At 49.9% G+C, this 25853-nt stretch overlaps 1 protein-coding gene across 1 annotated transcript; it reads right to left on the bottom strand.

Moving 5' to 3' along the window:
- Positions 1 to 8673: 8673 nt before the first annotated feature.
- On the bottom strand, positions 8674 to 24009 carry LOC106800201 (ral-GDS-related protein-like). Its single transcript, XM_087439447.1, has 14 exons — positions 23998 to 24009; positions 17876 to 17983; positions 17069 to 17153; positions 16295 to 16502; positions 14748 to 14935; positions 14217 to 14605; positions 13248 to 13463; positions 12785 to 12888; positions 12212 to 12281; positions 10595 to 10663; positions 10080 to 10154; positions 9479 to 9511; positions 8979 to 9100; positions 8674 to 8771 (listed from the first exon to the last, which is right to left on the bottom strand). The coding sequence occupies exons 1-14, from the start codon at positions 24007 to 24009 to the stop codon at positions 8735 to 8737; spliced, it is 1716 nt and encodes a 571-aa protein (XP_087295573.1). The 3' UTR covers positions 8674 to 8734.
- Between the last annotated feature and the right edge of the window lie 1844 nt (positions 24010 to 25853).

Genomic DNA, 25853 nt, shown 5'->3' with positions numbered 1-25853 from the left:
TCCATCAATGGATGAATGGATAAAGAAATGTGGTACATACATACACAATGGAATATTACTCAGCCATGAGAAAGAAGGATATCCCACCATTTGCAACAACATGGGTAGACTCGAAGGCATTATGCTTAGAGAGATAAGGCAGACAGAGAAAGACAAACATTGTATGATATGATTTTATGTGGAATCTAAAAAAGTTGAATTCATAGAAACAGAGAGTAGAATGGTGGCTACTAGGTGCTGGGGGGTGGGGGAATTCGGGAGCTGTTGTGAAAGAGTAAAAACTTGCAACTATAAAATGAATAAGTTCTCAAGATCTAATGCACAGCACAGTGATTACAGACAACATTTATTCGATATTATATACTTCACAATTGCTAAGAGATCTGATCTTAAATGTTCTCGCCACAAAAAGAAATTATGATTATGTGACATGATAGAGGTGTTAGCTAAAGCCATGGTGGTAATCATATGGCAATATATATGCATCAAATCTGCACAGTGTACACCTTTTAAAAACTAAAAGTAGAACTACCGTGTAATCCAGCAAGCCCATTCTGGGTATATATCCAAAGGTAATGAAATCAGAATCTTGAAGAGACAGCTGCACTCCCATGTTCACTGCAGCATTAGTCACAGTAGCCAAGACATGGGAACATCCCAAGTGTCCATCGACAGATGAATGATAAAGATGAGGAGGAATATAGATGAAAATGAAACATTATTCAGCCATAAAAAAGAAGGAAATCCTACCATTTGTGACAAGGAAGGATCTGGAGGGCATTATGCTAGGTGAAATTGGACAGAGAAAGACAAATACTGTAAAATATCACTTCTATGTGTAATTTAAAAGAGCCAAACTCAGAAACTGAGAGCAGAATGGTGGTTGCCAGGGGCTGGGTGGCAGCAGAAATAAGGAGATATTGGTCAAAGGGCACAAACTTCCAATTATAAGATGAATAAGTTCTAGGGAATCTAACAGACAGAATGGTGAGTACAGTTAACAGCACTGTATTATATACTTGGAAGTTGCTAAGAGAGTAGCCCTGAAATATTCTCACCACAAAAAAATGGTATTATGTGAGGTGACGGAGGTGTTAAGTAACCTCGTCATTTCACAATGGTAATCATTTCACAATATATACATGTCTATCAAATCATCACGTCACCTTAAACTCAAACAATGTTATATTACATCAATTATATTTCAATAAAGAAAGAATTTCAAGATGATGAGAGTGGAGCATGAAACCAAGCACGGGCTTTTCTGAGCAAAGGACCCTGTGTGACAGCACAGGGGTCACACCAGTGAAGCTGGCCCTGGTTCTACCTGCAAAAACATATCTAACAACTGAGCACTTGTCACCGTCTCCACTGGTAACAACCTGGCCTGAGCTCCCACCTGGGTTACTACCGATGAGCCAGTGGTCATCAAGATCAAATGCAGTCAGCCACCGTCCCACGCACATTAATGACATTTACCAAATTCTAATATATGTGTACAATGTATAAAACATATTAGTTTATAATATTTATTAGAAAATCAAATATTATATTATTATAACTATATATAATATAACATCAAATTAGGAAGTACACCATGCTGAAATTAGAAATATCTTCGTGCAAATACATGACAAATTTTGATGCAGTTATCATGATGAGATGATATTGGGAAGCAAGTGGAAATTGTTAAGAAAGCTCACAAAGCAATGTCCTGACCCCCCGTGAAGATGCATGCTGAGTATAAGGCCTCTGCCCTTGCTCACAACCAACGTGAGGAAGTAACTTTGAAACAGAGGACTGTAAATAGTTAGAGGACTGTAAAGCTTTAACGAGACATGAAATGTACTTTCTGATTTAGAGAATAAACAGAAAAGAAAAGTAAAGAAGTGGGAAATGAAGAATCAACAGATAAAAATATCAATTCTTATGGGAAAGAGGTTTATAATAAAAATAAGGTTATAGATATCTTACTTTCACCTTTTGAATGGAGATATACAAAATTAAACTCAATGCCTTCAGATTTTACATTTTTAAAGGAGAAAATTTGTTTGCAATGAACGTATCTAACTTACAAAAAGCAGCCATTGTCTCGGCTCTTTAATATTCTGAAGATTTATGTTTAATATATTTCATCTTAAATGATTTAAGCAGCATGAAATGGCTGGTATTTCAAAAAAATCACCATTGTGTTTGGATCGTCTACAACTGATTCATGATATCTTCTTATCACATTCTTACCAAAAATTTGGTAGCGGCCTGGATTTATTATTATTGTTTAATAATACTAGTCACATTGGAATCCTGCAAAAGATGTTTCAATCAACTAATATTTAAAAATATTTAAGACTGTCACTGTGATATGAGAAAATGTCAATCATAGCAATATTCTCATTTGTAAACAAGATAAGCTAAGAAGTATATTTTAAATATATTATAGATAATTTGTCTTCCTTGAAAGCCAAGAATGTAAAATTATAATAACTCCTGACTTTGATATACTTAAAATATTGAAACAAAATAATGTGGTGTTTTTTTGTGTGTGTGAGGAAGATCAGCCCTGAGCTAACATCTGCCAATCCTCCTCTTTTTTTTGCTGAGGAAGACTGGCCCTGGGCTAACATCCGTGCCCATGTTCCTCCACTTTATATGGGACACCGCCACAGCATGGCTTGACAAGCAGTGCATCAGTGCGCGCCCGGGAACAGAACTGGCAAACCCCGGGCCGCCGCAGGGGAGGGCGTGCACTTAACCTCTTGCGCCACCCATCCACCCAAAATAATGTGTTTTAATACATCTCATCTTTACTTTTTCAATATTTTTTCAGCTACCTTCATGTTATAGGAAAAATTAGCCATTAACAATTAATGAAAGTGTGTATACAATTGTACACTTCTTCCCTTTCGCTCAGGGATTCTGTAGTCTCCTCCAGGCATGTCCTGTGTCCCCAGCTCCTTCCATGGGAAGGCCTGGATATCTCATACATTCTTTTCTCGAGTGCACCTGTGTGTCCCCCTCTCTGAACCTGTGCAGGGACTCCTCTCATAAACCCCCTGAGTCTGTAACACACAGCGGGCTGTGATTTCCCCCATCAGCCCCTTAAAGGCTGATTCTGCTGTAAAATAAGCCTCATGAAAACTTGCCCTGAGAAAGCAGAGAATAAACTACATGGGAACAGTCCAGAGCATGAAGGCTCTGTGCTCACAACTGAAGAAAAACATCAGAAAAGTCACCGCAAAGCCCCCTCCTGAGCTGGAGGGGTGGGCAGGGACAGTTTTCCTCCCTCGGAAGTGGCCACGCCCGGTTGGGTCCTGAGGACAGGAAGCTCTTGTCTCACTGAGGCCGGGCACATGGGTCCATGGGCAGTACACCCAGCGCTTCACCCCAGTCTCAGGGGCCTGGGTCAGGAAAAGGCGGGTTTGGGTGCCCTCTGCCCCAGGTCCGGGGGCAGCGCTGTCTACTGTTGAGCACTGACTCTAAAGCTGAATCACAGCAATTCATAGATTAGGCAGTCTTAATTTTTCAAGTTCAAACGGAAACGGAAACGGGGCATAGTATCCCACCCCTTGATGAGAGTGGATTCAGATAACAAGAAGTACGAGGTCAAAATACAACAGTCAATTAACATCCTCTGTGCTGGCAATGAATGAGTAGAAGTTAAAATAAAGGAAAATACCATTTACAAACTGGTACAAAATCAAAATAAATAAAATCCTTAGGTAAGAATCTAAAAGAGTAAATACAAATCTGTATCCAGAAAACTATCAAACACTGTGGAAAGCTAGCAAAGGAAACCTACCTAATTGGAGATTTATTTCACTTTCATGATCAGTAGACTCAATGTTATTAAGATGTCAACCCTTCCCACCTTGACCTATAGAGTCAACACAATCGCAGTCAATATCCCAATAAGATATTTTGTAGATATCTACAAAGTGTTTCTAAACTTAGAAAATCCTATACAACAGTGCAGAACAAAGTTGAATAAGTCACCCTTCCCCATTCCCAGATTTATAAAGGTACAGAGATTGTGATCTTGGGGTATGAATGTGCAAACAGATAAACGGAAAAGGATACAGAGTCCATAGACTCACAAACATACGGTCAACTGATCTTTGTCAAAAGATCAAAGGCAAGTTGATGGCGAAAGGATAGTCTTTTAAACAAATGGTGATGGCACAACCGGGTGGCCATATGGAAAAAAATTAACAAAGACACACACTTTCCACATGACACAAAAATTCACCGAAAATGGTTCATAGATGTAAACATAAACTGCAAAACTATCAAAATTCTAGGAAAAGCAAAGGAGAAATCTATATGACATTGGCTTTCATGATGAGCTTTTACATACAACACTGAAAGAATGAGTCTTCAAAGAAAAAACAAGATAAGGTAGACTTTGTTAGAATTAAAATTTTCTACTCTTTGAAAATCACTGTTAAGGGAAGGAAAAGACCAACCCAAGACTATGAGAAATATTTGCAAGATGCATATCTAAGAAAGGACTTGTATTAAAATGTACCAAGCATCATGGATTCAACAATAAGAAAACAAACAACCCAATTAAAAAATGGGTAAAGATCTGAACAGACACCTAAGCAGTGAAAGTATACGCATAAAATAAGCATGCAAGAAGACGCTCAACATCATTTATCATTAGAGAGAATCAAATTCAAACAAAAATGAGAGGCCATTCCAGACAGATAGACAATATCAATTCACGGCCGGGTGGCAGAACAGCATGGACTCTCTTTCATTGCTGTGGCCTATGCCTAGTGGTACAGCCACTTTGGAAGGCACTTGGGCACTTTCTTACAAAGTTAAACATAATCTTAACACATGATCCACCAATCACATCCCTAGGTATTTACACAACTGTTTTGATATATAATGTCAACAAAAAGCCAGCACACCTATATACTGCACCTTATTTATAATGGCTGGAAACTTGAATGAACAAAGATAACCTTCAATAAATGAAAGGATGCCCAAATGTGGTACATGCAATGTAAAGCTACCCAGTGATGAAACTGAAAGAGCTATCAAGATATACAAAGCCATGGGGGCCAGCCCGGTGGCGTAGCTGTAAGTTTGCCCGCTCTGCTCACGGCAGGCTGGGGTTAGCAGGTTCGGATCCCAGGCGTGGACTGACATACTGCTTGTCAAGCCATGTTGTGGCAGCGTCCCATATAAAGTAGAGGAAGTTGGGCATGGATGTAAGCCCAGGGCCAATCTTCCTCAGCAAAAAGAGGAGGATTGGCAATGGATGTTAGCTGAGGGCTAATCTTCCACACACACACACACGAAGAAAACCAAAGATATACAAAGCCATGGATGAATCTAAAATTCATATTTCTAATGGAAAGAAGCCAGTCTATAAAGGCTGGGTAGAGTATGATCTCATTTATATGGCATGCTGCAAAGACAAAGCTGTCAATCTGGTACACAGATAAGTTTACCAGAGTTGTCCAGGGATGGTATGGGTGGAAAGGGATGAACAGGTGAAGAATTCTGTGTGATGCTTTACTGGTGGATGCTTGCCTCTCTGCATTTGACAAAATCCCCGGATTTTTACAGTATAAAGAGTAAACCTTGACTTATACAAATTACAAAAATTATTTAGGTCTGTGGATCCTTGGATGGAATGCAAATATGACTAAAGAATATAACTATATTGCAAATGTACAAAATGAACTCACTGCAAGTGGTGGGGGAAATGGTATTGACCTAAGTAACTTCAGAAATCACTGGAATCTGTAAGACTGAAAGAAAAGGAATTGAGTAAGCAGAGGACTCTGCACTTGTCCCCTGCAACGTGATGCAAAGGCACAGCCACTGTCCACGTGGATGGCAGACAGCACCAGCCACTCACGGCAAGATAACGGGGCTGAGTGATGAAGTCTCAGGTCTGTTTCACTCCATTGGCAAAAAGACCAAGACTAATGAAGAGTTCTGCGGATCAGACTTTGCCCAATTCTCATTTCCACTCTCTATGGTTAGGAGCACACTTGGGGGGTTGCATGTTAAGAAACACTTGGTTTGATGACAAGACAAAACTTTATGTTACTGAAGAAGGGGGTGAAGTTTCCACATCAGGACCATTGAACTGTGTGATGGTATTTTTCTCTGGAAGAAACTATGCCCTCAATCCAACAAGATTCTCATTGCTTCCTCTTTCCCAGGCCTTCTGGTGGGAGGGATAGAAGGAAATTCATGACCTCAGCCTCTAATCCGGTAGGCAGAACAGGCACACACAGCTCTCTCTCTCTCATGGCCACTGGGATGAGGAACGGATCAAAACTGACCTGGGCTTTGGTCACAGAGAGGACAACAGATCCCCTCTGCGAAGGGTGGGATCACCTGGGTCAGCCATCTGTCTGAGGAGACAGACACGAGGTGGGCAGGTGTTCCAGGTGGGGACAAGAAGAACAAAGGTGTGGCAGCCAGAGAGCCCCAGGCATGTTTGAGGAGGACAGGCCATCAGCTGTGTGGGGTGTCGGCTGTAGGAGCTGTAGGGGCTCGACAGCCATTCCAAGCAGGCCCGGATGCCCAGCTGGGAGACCTGGACATTCCTCTTTGTGCAGACGGCCCAGGACTTACCCAAATCCTTCACGCTCAAGCATAATGTCTCTGGTGGCCGAGGACCTGTTCGAGTCTGACAATTCAGACACTCATGAACCTGTGCAAGAGCTACGAGGACCCTCCAAGAGGGTGAGGGAAATCCCGTCCCCTCATGAGTCCCAGAGCCGTGGAAATGCAGCTATCATTCTTGAGACTTCACCGTAAACCCAGTCGTGTCACTAGCTATGTTTGCCAGACTTCTCTCTTTTCACTTAATGTCCATGACTCAGCTATGTCATTCTGCTTTCAGAAACTGAGCAAACTGGGACTCAGAGTGTTAGGATCCCCACAGCACCAATTTCCAGCTGTGTGACCATGGTGAGATTACTGTGCCTTTCTGTGCTTCCTTTGCCTTCTTTAAAAAACTGGGATAATACCCACAACACCCCAAATAATTTTCAGTGTAAAATGAGTTATTTCAAAAACTGGGAAAATAACCACAATGCCCCCAAATTATTCTGAGGGAAAAATGAGTTAACACACAGAAAGTCTCTTAATCTAGCCACCCTTGCCTTCCTCCCAGCCCTCATTAGTCCAGGGTCCTGGCACTTCTCTTGCTCTTTGGAGATAAGGTATGGTTTTCCCTATAGCCAATCACATTCCTGGATGGCTGTGCCAGGTCAGGAAGGGCCTGGGCTGTGGGGAACCAGGATGGATGCTCAGCCCCCGCCTGCACCGTAAAGGCCTCCCAGACAGAGGCCAGCCCTACTGCGTGTCTGAGGGACACTTGCAGCCTTGAGATGGAGGGGGAGCTCAGAACTGCTAAGCAGTTCCTCTGGGTCTTGCTTTTAGAGGGTGTTTCCACGGGAGGATGTTCAAAACACTAGGTGGTCACCCTTGAGTTCCTGATCATGGGGCAGGCTCTCGGGGTGAGCTCAGAGCAGTGTCTGTTTTCCACCCAGATTCTAAGCCTTTGAGGATTTAGATTGGTGAGGCCGTGTCCATGCATGCCCAGAAATCATCAGTTTGGAGAAATGCCCTGTATGGACCATCAGGCCCCAGGCAGGGAGGGGTGCCCATGAGGTACCTGACCGAAGGCTGGGGCCCTTGAGGGAATTTCTGCCTTAAAAAGAATTAAAGAAGGAAGTGCAGGAGGCTGGAGATCCTCGTTCACAGGGAGCAGTAATGTGCATGGAACGAGGCCCAGCTGCAGCCTTGAAAGCTGCATCACAAATCCTTCCCCTGGAGAGAAAACGGGCTGGAAAAGGACTTTGGAGTCAGGGACGGGGATCCCACGAGGATTCTAGTCTAGGTAAAGGGTGCACACGGAGCCCATGGAGGGAGATTGAGGGTGGCAGGTCCTGCCTGCCCTTAGTCCATTTGCCAATGGCCTTCCCCTTGCCTTGTCCTCTCCACACGCACAGTTCCATCTTGTTACACGTTTCCCACTCTTAGAGCTGACGCCTTTCCAGAGATTGAACTAGAAAACTACAAGTTCCAAATATTTGGTCCCAAGAAACCTCAGCAAGAGAAGCAGAAAATGTTTCCTCTTCCTCCAGAGTGTAGAAAGGCAGCCACTCTCCTGGGCACACAGTGGTCCTGGCAAGTGGTATTTTAAAGACAGCGACGTTTCTGTGGCTGGTGCTCTGCCTGGGAATGGACCTCCAACCTGAAGTCTCAGGGGTCTGCTGGGCCATCTCTGCTCCTGGCCCAGCGTCATGACACTGAAATGAACCTGTCCTCTGAGGAGGGGTCTTGGGGTCTCCTTCAGTAGCCAGGGAGGGGAGCTGGCCCCTCTCCCTTCTCCCACATACAATAATCTGATGACTGTACAATCTCTTAATTCAAGGAGGAATCTGACAGTCAGTACAGCATTTAAATTGGCATAGGAAGTAGAAGAACCAAACCACAACTCCCAGGCTGTAATCAAATAGGAATTTAATGTAACAATATTCAAATCTAGCGTTAACTATTTACAATGAAATATCGCTGCTACAAAGAGATAAAGCGGCCTTGGGGAAGAGGTGGCAGGGAGATGGGGCCAGTGCTCCCCGAGTGCCCTGGCTGTGTCCCGACTGCAGGGGGTGAGGTCGTACTAGCACTGGGCACTCCTTCAGTCCTCGGCTTGATGGTGGCTGTGTCCTCTTGGCCTTGAGAGTTCTCTGGCCAACTAGGAGCGGGGCTCCAGCAGGCACGACAGCATGTAGCTACAGGACAGAGTGGCACCTGTGACCTACCAGAGACCACACTCCAGGTATCCCTCCCAGCATCCGCCCAGCAGCTGGAGCCCAGGTGCCCTGGCCGTCACAACGCCACAAGGTCGGGGCTGAGGAGGGAGCCATGGACACGGGCTGTCTGGACTGGCCAGCAGGGAGAGGCCACCTCCACCCTCCCCATCTCTGGTCCGGCCTCACCTCTCATTCTCACTGAGCCGCTCCATGTCGGAGAACCAGGCCCCAAATCGCTCCTCGGGCTCTAGGTTGTAATCCTCGGCTGCCTCCTGGAGCTGCACGATCTCCATCATTACTTTGTGCTCCTGGGACCAGAGGGAAGGAGGGATGCACACAGAGCCTGCTGGGGGATGCTGCAGGGCCCTGAGGCAGTGAGGAGTGGGGCAGTGGACTGGTCCTGGGGCTTTGCTCACGTGGGAACCTCCTTCCCTCCAACTCCATCCAGGCCCTACCTGTACTCAGAGATGGGGATAAACAGCCCCTCCTCCAGGAAGTTTCCCTTGATGCCATCCCCCTACCCCCACCCACCTGCTGGGTGGCTCTCCCACTTCTCTGTTATCCAAATCTCTCGATACATGATACTCGGAGGATGCAGGGGATGGAGCCCAGGAGTGATCTGCCCAGGGGCACCTCTGATTTCCACTCCTCCTCCCTCCCCCACAGGGACTGCCACAGCTGCTCACCTTTTTCTTTTTCTGGTAGTTGACCACATTCCCCTGGAAGGCAGATAGCCAAAGTCCATCAGAGAGAGCCCCCTAGCCATGACTAGCCCCCTATGCCCACCCCTTCTCATGCTGCACTACTGCCAGGTCCCAGGAGGGGGCCGGGCATGCACAGACAACAGGACTTGGACCTAGGCCAGGCTCTGGGCTCCAGGGAAGGGAGGACATGGGGGCTGAGGTTCAGGGACCCTGTAGCCCAAGCCTCGCTGATGACAGACAGGGAGGCTGAGGCCTCAGGCAGGGAGGGGCTGCTCCATCCTTGATGTGTTACTTGTTTTGGAGGGGCCCAACTTCTCTCGCGTCCCTCAAACAAGTCCTCCTGCAGCTCTGCAGTCAGGCAGCTCTGCTGCTTCATCAGCCTGGGGAACTGGGGTGCGGGTGTCATGTGCAGACTTTGTTCCCTCATCCCTAAGATGTGCATGATGGCCCAGCTCACAGGGGTGGCAGGTAGGCTCTCATGAGAGGAAGTTACCGTGTTCTGACCACTCAGGGCTCAGTAGTGCGGCTCTCTCTTCCCAAGCCCCAATCCTGGTCACCCCTGCCCTGCCCCCGGCTCACCCACCTCCAGATAATCCTCCATCGCAGCGTCCAGCATCACTAGCTCAGTTAGGATGGCACCAAGGAAGGGGACGACAGCCTGTGCCATTGGGGTTGGATGGGATGAGACCCTGGTCTCAGGTGTCCCCAAGGTCCCTCCCCTGAAACCTCTCATCCTCAACCTCCTGGCCCACGCCGAGGTTCCCAAGTGGAGCATCCTCAACCCTTAATAGCCTCCCCTCATTCCCCACCCCTCACACTTCAAGAACACCCGACTCCTCCTCATCACCTCCCAGGGCCTGCTTTTGGCCAATCACAGGGTATTTGATCCTTGTGATCCCTCCACACTCCTAAGTCCATCCTGCACCAGCTCTCCAGGCCCTCCTCCTGGTCACTTCTAAGGGAGGATTTCAGGCACTGTGACAAAGGAGGCAGGGCTGCAGGAGGAAGGCCCCTCCTCTCTGGATTAGAGGCCTCCAGCTGGGAGGGCAGAGCCCCTCTCCTCTGACCCTGGAGCCCTTCCCCCACAGGCACACTCACCTTCTTCTGCAGCCTCTTCTGGCCTCTCTGGAGGTTCATCAGCAGGGTGGCAAACTTGGAGGGCCGCTTCTGCCAGGATGGAGGACAGGGTCAACCAGGCCATACTCCCCTCATCCCCTTTGTCCTCAGCACCACTGGCCTCAGACCCTGGACATCTGAACCAAGTCAGCTGGTACCAATGCTACTCCATCCTCCATTAAGCTCTGATTCTAGAACAATCCCAGCTCCAACAGTCACTCAGTGTGTGACCTTGGGGCTGCGGCCTGTCCTCCTTGAGGCTGTTTCCTCATCTTGAAAGTGTGAGAACTCACCTACCTCACGGGTTCTCCTGAGGACTCGGGGTCGTGTGACCATCATCATGGTTCTCGCCCTCACCCCTCCAGATGGAGCAGGGCAGAAAGCACCACACATCCCTTTCCTCCCTTTTCCCTCATCCCCGCTCTGTGAGGCCTGTACCACATGATCCTCATCCCTCCATTTCCCAGATGAGGACAGAGGCCCAAAGAGGGATAGTGAGTTGCTTAGGGGCCCACAGAGCAGAGACCGCTTGCCCAGCACAGCCAGAGATGCTGTTCCTGCTGCACTCCCCTAACCCCCAGCCCCACCGCTGACCAGAGTCCTGTCCTCTGGGCTCTCAAGTTGTGCCCTGACCCCCATCTGGGCCGAGCCACGGATGGGGAAGGACAGGGTGTCTCGGGAACCTGGTTGAGTGGCTCCTGCTGCCCCAGCCCACGGGAGTCTCTGCCCTGCAGACTGGAACTGAGGCCAAGCCAAAGCCTTCAGGTCCCCAAGGAACCCCTCAGGATGGTCCCCTGCTCTGCAGTATTTCTTCTTCCACACAGTAATGGGAACCCCCGAGGTGCCACCACTGATGGATGGTGTAGAGTGTAACAGGATGCTTTTCTTCCTCTTTTACGTGAAGCATATGAGGTCTATTCATGAAGGATCCAAGAAGAATCCATCAGTTCCCCAGACACCTCTCATAAGCCACCTGGGCACGATTTAGTTCTGACTAGGCACCAGGTGAGATTCCTGACTGTGACAGACAAGCAGTGAGAGCTCTAGGGGCCCAGTGTGGAGTCACAGAGGCACACACATCCGTCTCTGCCCCAGCCATTTGGACCCAAGGCTGGGCAGCCTTTGCACACCTGGCCCAAGGGAAACCCCCTGCAGTGCCCTTCCCTGTGGCTGGCAGGGTGCCCTCCACTTGGAGGCGTGGTGAAGACAGAGGAGCAGCAGGGGCCTGGCTTCCTGAGGACAGACTGCACTGGTTTAGGGAAGAAAGGTACCCCACCCACCCCATCCACCCCACAGCCTGGAAGAAGCTAAGTGCCAGCAGCGTGGACCGGCACGGAAAGCAGCACCTGCTAAACTGGGCAGCTCAGCATCCCCTCCTGGATATCCCAGCCACCACCACTTCATGCCATGACCAGGGCCTCCCACCCTTCACACCCCTCCCCCACCTGCCCATGTAACAAACAGATCCCAACTTCCTGTTCATCCAGGAGAGATCAGAACTTTTCACAGAAACTTTGAGAAACTAAAACACCACATCCTGCCCAGTCCCCCTCCCCCCTCACCCCTCCTCTCCTTCCAGACCTCCAGCCTCCACTCTACCTTGATGAGCAGTTCCCAGCCCACTGCGTTGTCTTCATTACAGAGCTTTTTAAATTTTTGGCAGCTCTTCCTGAGGGTAGGGCAAAGAAGGAAGGAGAAGTTGGGGAATAATGTGGGGGCTGGGGAGTATGAGTGCAGATTCCTTCTATATGAGCACCTCAAAGCTCCAAACTGCCCGGATGAGGGTTGTCACTGGGTTCCTCTGAGCACTAAGGTCTCCATGGACCACGGAGGGGGCTCTCGTGTTGGTCACCTGGGGTCTCCATTCGCATGTCTCCTGAGAAGCTCTGTGTCGACCAGTTTGTTTTCAGTTGGGCATAGAGCTCTGGGCTATATTGGGAAGACTTGAAAATCTCCAGTGTGGCTCAACCCACTCTCTGCCATTAAGGAAACTGAGTCCTGAAGCAGAACTGCTGGCCTAAGGTCCCGGGGAGGATCAGAGACCCTGCCCACCAGCCCAGTCCGGTCCCCAGGTTTGCTGCCTCCCAGGAGGCCCCAGCTGACTAGGGGCCATGGCAGCCATGTGGGAGATGCCTCCTCCCCCTGGTCCTCCTGTGGAGAGACGCCACCCACCTGGACACTTTCCCCCAGGTCTTCTTGAGACGGTGTATGGACACGCTCTGCAGGGCGGAGAGGATGGCGTGCAGGGAGGAGAAGTTCCTCAAGGCCTGGCACTCCTGAGGAAGGGGAGAGAATGAGCTGTGAGCGGGAGCAGGAGCCCGATTTGCTCTAGCTGCAGTCCCCCTCCGTTCCAGTCTCCCCTCCCGGGTGGGACAGACGCCCAGGGAGCCAGGCAGGGCACAGTCGGCCCCAAAGACTCACACTTCCAGGGAGGAGGATTGTAGCTCAACCCAAGGAAGGAGCCAGGTGGGAAGTGAGCACCCCACCACTGGGACATGTGAGTCAGGGTCAGCGGCCCCTGGCAGGAAGGGCCTAGGGACCGTGCAGGGGCTTAGCCCACAGACTTCAATCCTGAGAGCTGATAAAGGAGAAGAGGCAGTTCCGAAGGCTCTGGAGAGGGCCTCCCACAGCGTACCCTGGCCACCTGAATCCAGTGCTCCACCACCCTGGCTCTGTCCCGGGCCGTCATGCTTGGGTCCCCGAGGCAGGAGGTGACAACACAGTTGGCCACACTGTTGAACTGCACGACTGTGGCACGAACGGTGGGCGCCAGGTGCTCATTGCCAGGCTTGTTCCTCTTGCTCCAGGTGGAGCCCAGGCACTGAGAGGGCACCACGTTCTTGAACAGTTCCTGGGGAGCAGGGGAATGTCACTCGGCCGTGCCACAGCCCAGCTTTGTGTCCCTGGCAGGGGTCACCAGTCAGAGCTGGAGCTCAGGAAGCTGGGGCTGTGTTCTGAGCCCTGTGGGAGCCCTGGGTTTCATTCTCCATTCACTGAGGCATCCCAACACAGGATGACCCAGGACCCCATACTGGGGGCGAAGAGAGGGGAGCACTGCACCCAGCCCAGCCCCACTAACTGCAGGCTCCAGAGGGCTGCTCAACTTGGCTCATCCCAAGGGGGCATCGTCCACCCATCCTGATCGTCCTCTGCTCCCACTCTCCACTCAGATGCGCCTGCATGTGGGGCCGCTACAGACACGAGCTTTGTTCGTGTGTCTCTCTTTTAGTGAAGTCCACATCTGGTGCCTAATAAGTGATGAGGCTGTGGAGCCTCCTGGGCAGATGAGTGGGTTGCCCCTGGACCTGGCTGCACTCAGTGAGTTCTCCTCCCCGCCTCTTGGGCCAGGCCCCACCAGCTTTCTATCTGTTCTACCGCATTTACCCTGCACAGCTACTCTGTGCAGCAGGTCCTGGTACTTCCTGTCTCTATGGTTTGAAGGTGCACAGAGAAGGCTTGGGAATTGCCCAGCCCACATGGCTGGGAAGTGGGGCAGCTGGGATTTGGACCCAGATCATAGGAACCCAAAAGGGGAAAGCAGGTGTGGGGCAGCTGATGGCAGAGGGAAGGCTTGCCCCTCCCCACCCTCGAGCCAGATGCTCACTGCGTCCATGACAGTCAACTGTTCTGCCACCGCCCTTGGAGAGAAGGCCATGAGGCTAGGCGTCTCCTCATGTGGCTGCTTCTTACTGGCCGCACGCCAGGGACAGGAAGGCTCTGGAGCTGAAGGTGACTCTGCCTCTGTGATCAGAGCTGGAGATGGAAATCCCAGCAGACCTGCTGGCCCCGTTGGCTCCAGTTCAGGACCTGGCACTTGAGCTGGAGCTGATGACGGCACCCGCTCCGCTTCTGGAGCAGCTGATGGAGGTGCTGCTGGCTCTAGTGCGGCAAGTGACGGGAGAAATAGAACTGGAGCCACGTGTGGCTTCAGATGTGGCCCTTGCTCTGGCTGTGCAGCTGGCAGAAGCGAGGGAGCTGGTGCTGGAGCAGAAGGAAGACAAAGGGTCACCTACAAAACTGACTTTCCATGTGCCCTTCCCCAAAGAGGAAGGATCCCATGGCCTTTAAAGGAATACCCAGTCATGACCCACCCCCTGGGGTAGTCTTCCCAACCTGCAGCCCCCCTTACCCGCTGACTCGGCCTCAGTGGCCTGGAAAAGCTCCAACTGGATGAGGAAAGGGGTGGCATGGTGCTTCCGGCCCAAGCCAGGCAGGATGTCCTGCATACATGCCAACTTTAGGTTGAACCCGGAACAGTGCAGGTGCTGCCAGATATCCTGGGGAGACGGCTCAGGCCAGGTGCCCAAGATGGGAGAGAGGGCGCTGGGGAGAGTCCCGTGTGGGGCAGAGTCAGAGGCCCGGCCTTGCATTCCACACTGTGTTCCCAGAGCACCTTCTCTGTGTCTGGGCCCAGAGGACGGCCAAGCCTAGTCCAACTCCTCTGTGGCTGTCCTTGCAGTGGAAGGCCTGCTCATCAAACAGGTCTAACAGAGAGCCTGTGTAAGGCTGCTCTTCCAACTGACACTCTTCTCCTGAAGGGCCTGGGCATGGCCTACCCCATCCTCCATGCACTTGAGCATCAGGACTGAGGTTTGAGCAGACTTGTGAGCAGGCTGCTCACCACACCTACTATTCTGAGCCCCGATGGTGGTGGTTAGGAGATGTGCATGTGGAGAGGGCAGACAGAGGGAGAGGGAACCGTGGAAGCGATGGTCTCACAGTGGCCAACTCAGCCCAGCCTCTCCTCTGCTTCCCAGGGGTGCTGGGACCCCATCCACAGCTCTCTCTGACTCATTTCCTCCCGCAGGGGAAGCCCCCAGACCTCAGCCCTCCCACAGAAATCCAAACATCTGTGAGATCCAGCCTTCTGCCAGTCGCTCCCCACACACAGTCTCCATAGTCCCCCAACCACTTCTGTGGAGACGGGAGGCCCTCCTGCTGGACCCAAAGACCACTCATGATTTTAATTGATCCTGAAGTCCATCATTGTGTTCAGACTACGAGAGGATGCATCCATATCTAGAGGGAGCCAGGGGGTGTCACATCTAATGGACTGTGGACATGACTACTTATGACATCTAGAAGCGACTGTGAGGCTCTCAGCCTAGAAGTGAGCCGCAGGGATTGTATCTGCTTCATTCATTGGATTATCTCAGTGTCTAAAAAAGTGCCTGCCGTAGTAGGTGCTTAATACACATAGTTGACTGAATGAACCCCAACCAGATCCTTCCCAGTTATCTGAGTGAGCCTGGGCTCCTCTGCTGCCCCCAGAGATCACGAATCTGGACTCGCCAAAGGCAAGAACCAGGATCAGCTAGAGGAAATCTCAACATTCTCTGCCAAACGGGGAAACAGTTCTCTTTCCAGGTGTTTTCCAAACTCAGTAAGGCCACAGGCCAGTGAGGTGTAAGGCAGAGAGCTTCTTCACTGGGGACAGGGAAACAATAAATGTGAGGACACACAGCATGACCAGCAGCCCTTTCTCTAGAGCCAGGCAGCAGGTAAGCACCTGCCATGGCTTCTGCCATGATTTCCTACAATGACCCTATGAGCTTCATCCTCTTACCACCCCACCATTCAGATGAGCAAAGTGAAGCTCAGCGAGGTGTGGTGACATTCCCAGGACACACAGCTAGTAGGCGGGAGACTCACCACTGTGCTGTGGAGGGGGTGGGCACTCACCAATGGAACAGCTGGCCCAGGACCTGTGGGCTGGCGGTGAAGGCCTGGTACACGCATGAGAAGGTGGTCACGGAGATGTTTCTACCCTGGAAGGATGGTAGCAGGGAGTCTGCCACCTTCTCCACTGTGCCGGCCTTGAGGGTCAGCATCGTGCGGGCCTCATCCACGGACAGGGTGGATTCCTTTTCATACCACAGGGACAAAGAGGGACATATAGTCAGTGGTGTCACCATGAACCACCAGGAGGATCAGGGTCTGGAGCTCAGACCTGAAACTCCCCGCACCTCAGGAACCTGTGTGAGTGGGACATGAGTGTCCACCTTGAAAAAGGATTTGGGTTTCAAGCACATTTGAGTTTTAGGGGAATGATAAACACGTGGCACCTTGAAGGCCTTCTGTCACCTGAGGAACACTAGCACCTCCCTGGATTCAGAGCCTGTATTAAGAGCATTGTCCCAGTGAGTCATCAATAAACACGCCACCGTAGATATGGGAAAACAGAAGGTTGGGATTTCACATAGCTGCTCAAGACCATGCAGGTCAGAACTGAGAGCCACCCGAGGCTTGGGCTGCATGACGCTCCCTTTAAGCTCCTGAGGCTTGGTCCGCTCCTGACGTGGAGGAGAAGGGTCAGGGGACACCACACTCCTTGGAGGACCCTGCAGAGTCACCTGACTCAAGTGTGGGTTCTGGGCCCGCCCTGACCATCTCTGGTCCTGGGATGGAGACCCATCTCTGCGTGCTCTCACCCCAGACCAGCACTGGATGCTGTGTTGGCCTGATGCACCTGCCCCGTGTCCACACATATGGAGTAATTAAACCTGTCAACCAGCTCCTCAACGATGTCCTGGGAGGCATTCTGCAAAGTCAGAGCCCGGGACCAGGCCAGGAGGCTTTAGGGACCTTCTACCCGATCTGTGGTTTTATGTTATGGTAGGCCTAGCAAACTAACACAGTCTATTAGGACACACTTAAGCTGTTCCCTGCAGCACTGCTGAAATGGCAACAGAATTGAGTCATGTCAAGGTCCAACAGCATTGAAAGGATGAATTGCTGTGGCAAATGCCCTCCTTTAGGGAACATTATGAAGTCACCTAAGGCCACAGCTCCTGACCTGAAGGCCCACAGTGAGGTGTGTTCTGTGAGACGACAAGATGTAGAGAAACGTACAGAATCACGTAATCTCACCCCATCACCATTGTGTATAAATCCCCCCAGCAAGTGTGATGGTTTGTGAGGCTTGGAGAAGGTCTACAAGGATAGTGTTGCTGACAGCCGGGAAGTGAAAACAACCAAAACAGGGCGAACTGCTAAGGTATCCATGACCTCGTGAAAAGTGAAAACAACATTAAATATCTTCTCAACGATTCCAACAAATATGTGAAGAGTGTCTTTCTACCCTACCACATAGCGGGTTGGGGAAGTGGAGGTCCAGATTCCTTAGGGAGTGGGCCTGTAGGACGCCCAGTTGGGAAAGCCATGGGAGGTCCCAGGGGAGTCCTCAGATTTGTGCCTGGGTTGTCGGCTCGCCCTGATCATCTTGAGGTCCTGGGTGCAGAGACCCACTGCTCATGCTCTCACCTCAGACCAGCCCTGGATGGTGGTGGGCTGTTGCACCTGCCCCTTTTCCAGGGGCCTTGAGTTGTTGATACCATCGGATAGCTCCTCAAAGATCTCCTGGGGAGAGTTCTGGAAAGATAGTGCCCGGTAGTCGGGCCAGGAGGCATCAGGGGCCTGCCTGGACATTGCCACCGGGGGACACCCCCATGAGAAATTCTGTTCCCTACTTCAGGCACAGAGGGGCATCTGCAAAGACATCCAGCCAGGGAGGGAAGCAGATCAAACCTCTAGGTCTCGCAATTAACACAGGGCCGAGGAGCTTGGTCCCCAGCACTCGCCTTCACAGCCTGCCAGCCATGACCTGGGGTATGAATACAACAGACTGGCCAGGCTCACAACACATAACAACCTGCTCCTGCTCTGGAAGGACTCATTCCTCACCCCCTGCCTCCCCCAACCCAAAACACACACACACACACACACACACACACACACACAAATAAGGGGCAAGGGGTGTGGGGCTGCTCAGGTGGGATCACAGTTGTGGCCTGCCCTGCACTGGGCTGTACTGGGCTGCCCCATGTTACCTCTGGGCCCCTCCTGCCAAACGGCCAGCAGTATTGGTGATGAAGCTTGAGCCAACCTCGATAGGAGGACAAAAGTCTCTGTCTCTGGGCTTTCCTGAGCCTAGAGCTTCTGAAGGCTGGGAGACAGCAGCAGAACATCCTGGCGTCTGAAGTGTCTCCAGCCAAATGAGCTGGATAGGGGGCTGTCTCTAGAATGTTGGTGCATGGTTACCAGATTTCAAAGTCTGTTGGGGTCTATCACCGAGGAAGTGAGGTCACTACTTCAAGATTCCATGACCTGGGCTGCTTCTTGCAATCAGACCTACCCAAAGTCCCCCATGTCATCTCCTCAGCTGTACACATGGAGCTAACACAGCCCACCCACAGGTACCCGGAAATGTACCGAGGGTCCTGGCTTTGAGGAGGCAGAGTTGAATTTAGACCTCCTTTATCTGACAAGTTCACTGTCCAGGAAAGCTCATTGTGCCTCTCAGGTCCTCCCCAGTCTCCAGACCTGCACTATGGGGATCAGGTTAGAATCTGCTTCCTAGGGACATCATCAGGTGTATAGGAGATCACATCTATACCACCTGTGAGCTGGTGTCGAGTGTATCTAAGGCAAAAACTTGGAAATAGAAGAATGACTAGAAGGGAAGTAGCAGGAATACCACTCAAAACAGGCCTGGGTTCCAGCAATCTGATATTGGAACAGGCACTTTAGTCCCTCTTGGCCTCATTTTAATGTCAGCACAACAAGAGGGTCGATGAATGAAACTCAGACACTGTCGTCCTCTGGATTAAAGCTCAATTGTTTCCTGTTCTACGTAGAATGAAACTCAAGTGCCTCATCCCGAACCACGGGGTGGGCAGCCTTCACACTGGCTCCCAGTGATCCCCACCCGTGGGACACACACCCCTTAAGGATTCCTGTGTGACCACTGAGTGCTCACTGACTGGCTCTCACCAATAGAACACAGCCCGTGTGATGGGATGCCATGTCTAAGTCTTCAACACAAAAAGTCTCTCACTTCCTTCTTCCCCTCTCTCTTGAGTTCCATCTCTCTCTCTCTCTCCCCTATCCCTGAGCTGGAGAATGAAACCAGATGTTTTGAGCTGTCATATATAGAGGCCCACATAGGAGAGAACCCAGGCAGTGCCCAGGCCAACAGACAGAAAGAACTCATGCTCTGAGTCTCAACTGCATCCTGAACCCTTTGCATGAGCTTGGGAGCAAATTCTCTGCCAGTCGAGCATCAGTGGAGGCTGCAGCCCCAGCCTGGAGACACCTGTGTGGAGGAACTGAGCTAATCCGGGTCTGGATTCCTCATCCACAAAAGTTGTGAGAGGGGAAATATTTGTGGTTTTCAGATGCGAGGGATTGGAACAAGGGTTTCAGGCCCCAGGATCTGGCCCTGCCCTCCCGCCTCCCCTCCTCTCTCCCGGCTGCCTCCAGCCGCACTGGCCACCTTTCTGACATCCTCTGGCCAAACCCCTCTTGCCCTTGCGTGTCAGCAGCAGTGGTGCCTCCTCCCTGACACACTGCTACCAGACTTGTGCAGGGCTGGCTCCCTCTTATTCTGTCCCAGCAGATGTCACCCCAGCGAGGCCTTTCAGACCCTCCCACCACCGACCCCCAGCCCTCCCTCACAGCCCCCTGCTTTGTTTCCCTCCAGCACTGGCTCTTTCCTTTCTCACATCTTTGCTTTCACACTTTTGTTCTAGTCTGTCCAGACTGGGAGCTCCTGGCAGGCAGGGACCACTCAGTCATTGTCAGCCCTGCATGGAGGCCCACCCGGGCACCCGGCACAGGGTGAGTGTCAGTGCGCAGTCGCCGAATGAATGGGAAAAGTGTGTCCCCTCCTCCTGCCTTTGACCAGCTCAAACTGTGGAGATGAAAGCCGGTAATAGGAGGTGCAAGTTGTTCTGAGGCAGGGGACAGCCAGAAAGATCTCTGCACGACTCTTCACTGCTCCAGGAGCTGAGGCAGAGCTGAGTGGCAGTGTGTAAATTTAAGGTGTACAGCACTGTGACTTGTACATACACTGCGTAATGACACCAAAGTTCCACGTATATCCATCACCAAGAAGAAAAATCTTTTATCTTGTGATGAAAGTTTCAGGTTCTTCTCTCTTAGCACCTTTCAAATATACCACACAGCAGTGTTAACTTACACAGTGCTGTATGTCAATTAGATCTCAATAAAACTGAAAAACAAAACACAAAATCCTCAGTGGGCACCACTGACACGGGAGGCTGCCTGCCCCCTGGTAGCCAACACCAGCACTGCAGCCCAGGCAGGAACTCCACTACACAGGAAGGAACCTTTCCGTGGGTGTCCTCAAGGCAGAGGCTCTCCAGTGTTCCAGGGTAAAGGAGCAGGACCTGCAGGCTTCCGGGGCATGGGAGGAACCTCAGGAGACCACCTTCCTCCCCTTTATCTGTCCCCCACTCCGGGGTCCCCTCTTTACTCATGACGCCTCCTAACCTGAGCCAGGACAATGATTCCCCCCTACTTCCAAATGAGGACCCTCAGGGTCCAACAAGGACTCATCTTGTCCCTGGACTCTGGACTCAGTGTGCAGTGCTCTGGCATGTCCTTCTCTATCCCAAGTTCTCATCCACCCAAGCCACCAAGCCTCTCTCTGTTCTGAAGGCTCTCCAGGGGGTGGGAAAGGGTTTTCTCAGGCTCCCAGAGCACAGTGAGTCATCCATGGAGAACCAGTGCAGCAGACACTTTCTGAGCACGTGGGACGCATGGAGTCTCCCACAGGACGCACTCCACTCTACACAGGAGGACACCGAGGCCTTCTCTCCTGCACCCAGTGTCTACACGAGGGAGGATGGGCTCACCAGAGTTCCAGGTGCCCACAGAGGCGGACTGCAGCACCCCAGTCCTGTGCTCTCCAGGCCTGGCCAGGGACGTCCCCGGAGCAGGTAGAAACCTAGGAACCTCAGGGATTCTTCTGTCCACCTCTGGGCGCCTGGGCGTGTCGCTAGGAGAATGGATGCTACCGCCCCATGGCAGAGGTGCCTCCAACCTTTCCCCTCTGCCCCTTGTCACTTCTCTGGTGTCTACTATTTCTTGACTGCACCTCCATGGTCCCCACAGCAGAAGTCAGTGTGAGCGTGCCTGTGCACGAGAGGATGAGAAGAGGAAAATGACCCCATATGGAGAGGGGTGGGCAGGGTTCTCCTTGGATCTTCAGGTTTCTCATTTCTAAAAGAAAACCTGAAGGGAAGGGGTTGAGCCTTGGCCAAGGAAGCTGGAGCCCTCCCTAATCTTCTGGATTCTGACCCCCTCCTGTGGTCTGGGTCAGTACCTGCCTCTTTTGGGCCACAGTTTCCCAATTGTACAGTGGGGGGTCAGGTGTGGAACAGCATGAGCATGTGCTCAGCCAGGAGAAGGTGTCACGCTCCATCAATACTGGGGGTGTCAGGGTGGTAAGCTGCTCAGATGAGCAGAGGCACACAATGCTCGCTATCACAGGGAGACATTAGGGAACAACCTGGCAGTCAGCCAGGCCTCCTGTCCAAGACGTGCAGACTAAAGGGGCATGTGCCAGGCCGAGCCCAGCCTTGCCAGGCACACACAGACAAGACACCTACGGCTCTGCTCATGTGACAGGTCTCCGTGCCCTTGCCCCCACTCCACGCTCTGCCGCTCTCTCTATTCCCAATAGAAGGGGACATTGGTGCTGGCCAGGCAAAAGCATGAGATACCAGCATCCTACAGTCTGCCTCCACGCCTGCCTCTGCCACTGTGCATAAGGGGATCTCTCTCAGAGGACAGTCCTCTCTGTCGAAGGTCACACAGGGCTTCCACGGCTAAACACGCACATTGGTTAGGAATAGATTCTGCCGCACAGTCGTGAACACCCTAAATAATAGTGGCACAAACATGAAAGAGTTGTGTCTTTCTCATGTAAATACCCATGGAGGTAGGCAGCCAAACTACTGCTGGAAACGTCACAACTCATCTGCCTTTCTGCTCCAGAATCTTAGGATGTGGTCTCCGTCATCAAGGTTGTCCATGGCCCAAGATGGCTGCTGGAGCGCCAGCCTTGACAAGCAGCCCTGTCTGCACGTCCCACCACCGGCAGGAGAACAGGAGGAGGGAAAGCTGGCCCTCCCAGCTCTGCCAGGTCCTTCTGGCAGCCTCCCCACAGTCCCACACCAGACTTCTGGTCACACATCATTGGCCTGCACTTCATCTGGTCACTCTTAGCTGCAAGACAGGTCAGGAACTTCATCTTTCAGTTTGTTGAATTGCTGCCTGAAAGAAAATGGATTCTCTGTTCTACAGGTTAAGAGAGGGTGGAAACCACCAGTGCTCTCTCCCTACACTAACCTTCCAGTTGAAGAGAAGATGAGGGGATTATCAGACAAATTGGGCGTTTCTTCATCTACCACAGCCTCTCTTTTCAGGTTGTTTATTCATTCTCACACAGCACAAAAAGTCTTGCTTCCAAATCGGTAAATATGAATGGGGTCCCTGCCTCTGTTCCCAGCAGGATGATCGGAAGCACTGTGTGGCTTTCACCTGCCTGTACCTTCTACGTAGATCTGAGCAAATCCTCCTATTTCGTAAATGGAGTGGGTCTGAGGATGCAGAGCCTTTTAGGCAAATAGCATGTTTTTCAAGAGCAGAGTCAATTTTGAATCCTGCAAATCCAACAAGTACAGCGCCTTGCCCCGGCCCCCCCATTTCTACTCCAAGGAGACTTAGAACCTTCACGGTGAATATTACTAGTTAAAAGAATCCACACTAAAGAAAACTGATAATGGTTAAAATGGCACGTGGTAAAATTTATCAGTGACTAAATAGTGATAGAAGAAGAAATACATCTGAACACATTTTGATATGAATAATAAGATCCAGGAAAGTTGACTTGGTAGAAATAATGAGACCTAAACAAAACTCAGAATAGCAGAATCTGTAGTCAGTACATTATGATGGGGATTAAGAAAAATCTGTCCATTTGCATAAAAAATAATTGATTCTGAGAAAAAATAGTATCAGAGAATTAAAAATCAAAGGGATACACTAGAATTGTTTTACTGTGCTACATTTTAAAGAAATCAATCAAGGAATTAATAATACTGTATTGCATATTTGAAAGTTGCTAATAGAGTAAATCTTAGAAGTTCTCATCACAAGGAAAACAATATAAATCTTAATGATGATAGATGTTAACTAGACTTCTCGTAGTGATCATGTCACATTACATACACATATTGAATCGTTATGTTGTATACCAGAAACTAATATAAAAACTGTATTTAAATTTAAAAAATGTCTTATTATGTTTTCTCTGAAAACTATATTATAACAAAAATTTTTAAGTGTGTTGTATAATTCTGATTTCAAGGTTCTATTAGGCTCAGAAGGAAAACATTTGGTCTTTGAGACAACAATCAAAGTTGCCTCAGGTAAAAGAGCTGAGATGAAATACCAGGGTCAAAATGGAAGAGTACAAATGACAAGTCTAAATTGTCCTCTGCTCATTTCTTTGTATTTGCACTTTTAAAGTAAAATATATTTTTATTGAGGTAAAATACTCATAACATAAAATTTACCATCTTAACCATTGTTATGTGTACATGTCATTAAGTTCATTAAGTTCATTTTCAGTGGATTACCTACAATAATATTGCTGTGCAACCATCACCACAATCCTTCTTCAGAACTCTTTTCATCTTGCAGAACAGAAACTCTACGCCCATTCATCAATAACTCCCCATTCCTCTCCTCCCAACTCCTGGAAACAGCATTCTGCTTTCTGTGTAGACCCTAAGAAGTCAGGACTGCAGGCAGAACCAGCAGACTCCAACAAATTTGTGACTGTGGACTAACCATGTGCTAGAGACTCAGGTTCCCAGTGGAACCATCTGCTAGTTCAAGCTTCCTGCTAAGCCTTTCACTGCCACTGTGGACTAACCAATGCTCTGTTAGAGCATCTTGTCAGATTGGGTCTGTGACCCATTAAGCCTAGACTGGAGGGCCGGCCCCGTGGCTTAGCGGTTAAGTGCCTGCGCCCCGCTGCTGGCGGCCCGGGTTCGGATCCCGGGTGCGCACCGAGGCACCACTCCTCCAGCCATGCTGAGGCCGCGTCCCACATACAGCAACTAGAAGGATGTGCAGCTATGACAGACAACTATGTACTGGGGCTTTGGGGGAAAAATAAATAAATAAAATCTTTAAAAAAAAAAAAAAAAAAAGCCTAGACTGGAAAGCCAGTTAGATGGGGCGCTCAACGCAAAGAGAGTGGATCTCGGATGCAAGAGGAACTTACCCACAGCTCTCAGAAACAGCGAAAAAGACAGAGAATTCAAAGGTTTTGCCGGTACCAATCGTAGTGTTTCTCATCCCTGAAGCCATCAGAAGTCTCATTCAAATCCCACTGCTGCCACCAAACTGTTAAGAGGATTGACTGGACTAGGCACAGGTGCTTGGCCATAGCCACAGAAAATCAGGTAATTGAGGCCACCAAGAAGTATTGACAACCACAACCCAACACAGACAACAACTACAAAAGACTCTATCCTATTCCTTGTGCAACAGTCTCCTAAGTCTCTTGCCAAATGGTTTTAGGAAACTGCCTGGCCCCAGACTATACTGGCCAAGGAAGGAGGGGTCTGTGCCCTTCCAGGGTCCACTTGCTGCAGATACATCAACAACTCACAGGTTCAAACCTACCTATACCAGGTGGCCCATGAGGTTAGAATACTGCATAATTTTACCCAGATCTTTGAACAGATTCCCAGGGCCCCCAAGACCACTGACCTATTTTCATGGCTGGTCTCTTCAAGTTGGGGACCATGGCTACGGATTGGATGTCAGACTGTTGCTTCTATGATTATAGCCTTTGTTACTGTAGCCCCAGTCAGATGTTTACTCTCTGGGCTACAATGTGCCTTACACCTAATAGCTGCATTAATTACCCTAATTTCACAATTTTATCGAAGAAAATCTGCTTTGCATAACAAACACCATTTTAAAGTATATAATTCAGTGACTTTTAGTACAATGATAATGTTGTGTGGCTATCACCACTATCTAACTCCAGAACATTTTCAGCACCACCAAAGAAACCCATACTCATTCGCTCTCTAACCAAAGCCCATGGAAACGCCTCATCTGTTTTCTCTCCCTATGGATTTGCCCATTCTTGACTGAACACTTCATTCAAATGCAATCTGTGGCCTTTTTGTATGGCTTCAATTACCACATATTTTTTAAGGTTCATCTATGGCCTAGCATGCAGCAGTACTTTCTTCCTTTTTATGGCTGTATAATATCTCAGCTCATGAATATGCTCATTTGACTTATGTATTCATAATTTGATAGAAATTTGGGCTTGTTCCACTTTGGGACCATCATGAATAATGCTGCTTTGAATGTCCATGGGTAAGTTTTTCTTTGAACTTATGTT

Source organism: Ceratotherium simum, chromosome 15 (genome assembly GCF_057802395.1).
Source record: "Ceratotherium simum simum isolate JZ-2026a chromosome 15, ASM5780239v1, whole genome shotgun sequence".
Classification (NCBI taxonomy): Eukaryota; Metazoa; Chordata; class Mammalia; order Perissodactyla; family Rhinocerotidae; genus Ceratotherium; species Ceratotherium simum.
This window is presented reverse-complemented; position numbering and strand designations above follow the sequence as displayed.

Bases quoted from the DNA above. Each gene is read 5' to 3' on its own strand.
- LOC106800201 (XM_087439447.1), bottom strand. The intron at 9,101-9,478 runs GTGAGCAGCTGT...CTCTGGTCCCAG, and splicing joins ACTACCAGAAAAAGAAAAAG to GAGCACAAAGTAATGATGGA. The intron at 8,772-8,978 runs GTGAGGCCGGAC...TCTGTCCTGTAG, and splicing joins CGGCTCAGTGAGAATGAGAG to CTACATGCTGTCGTGCCTGC.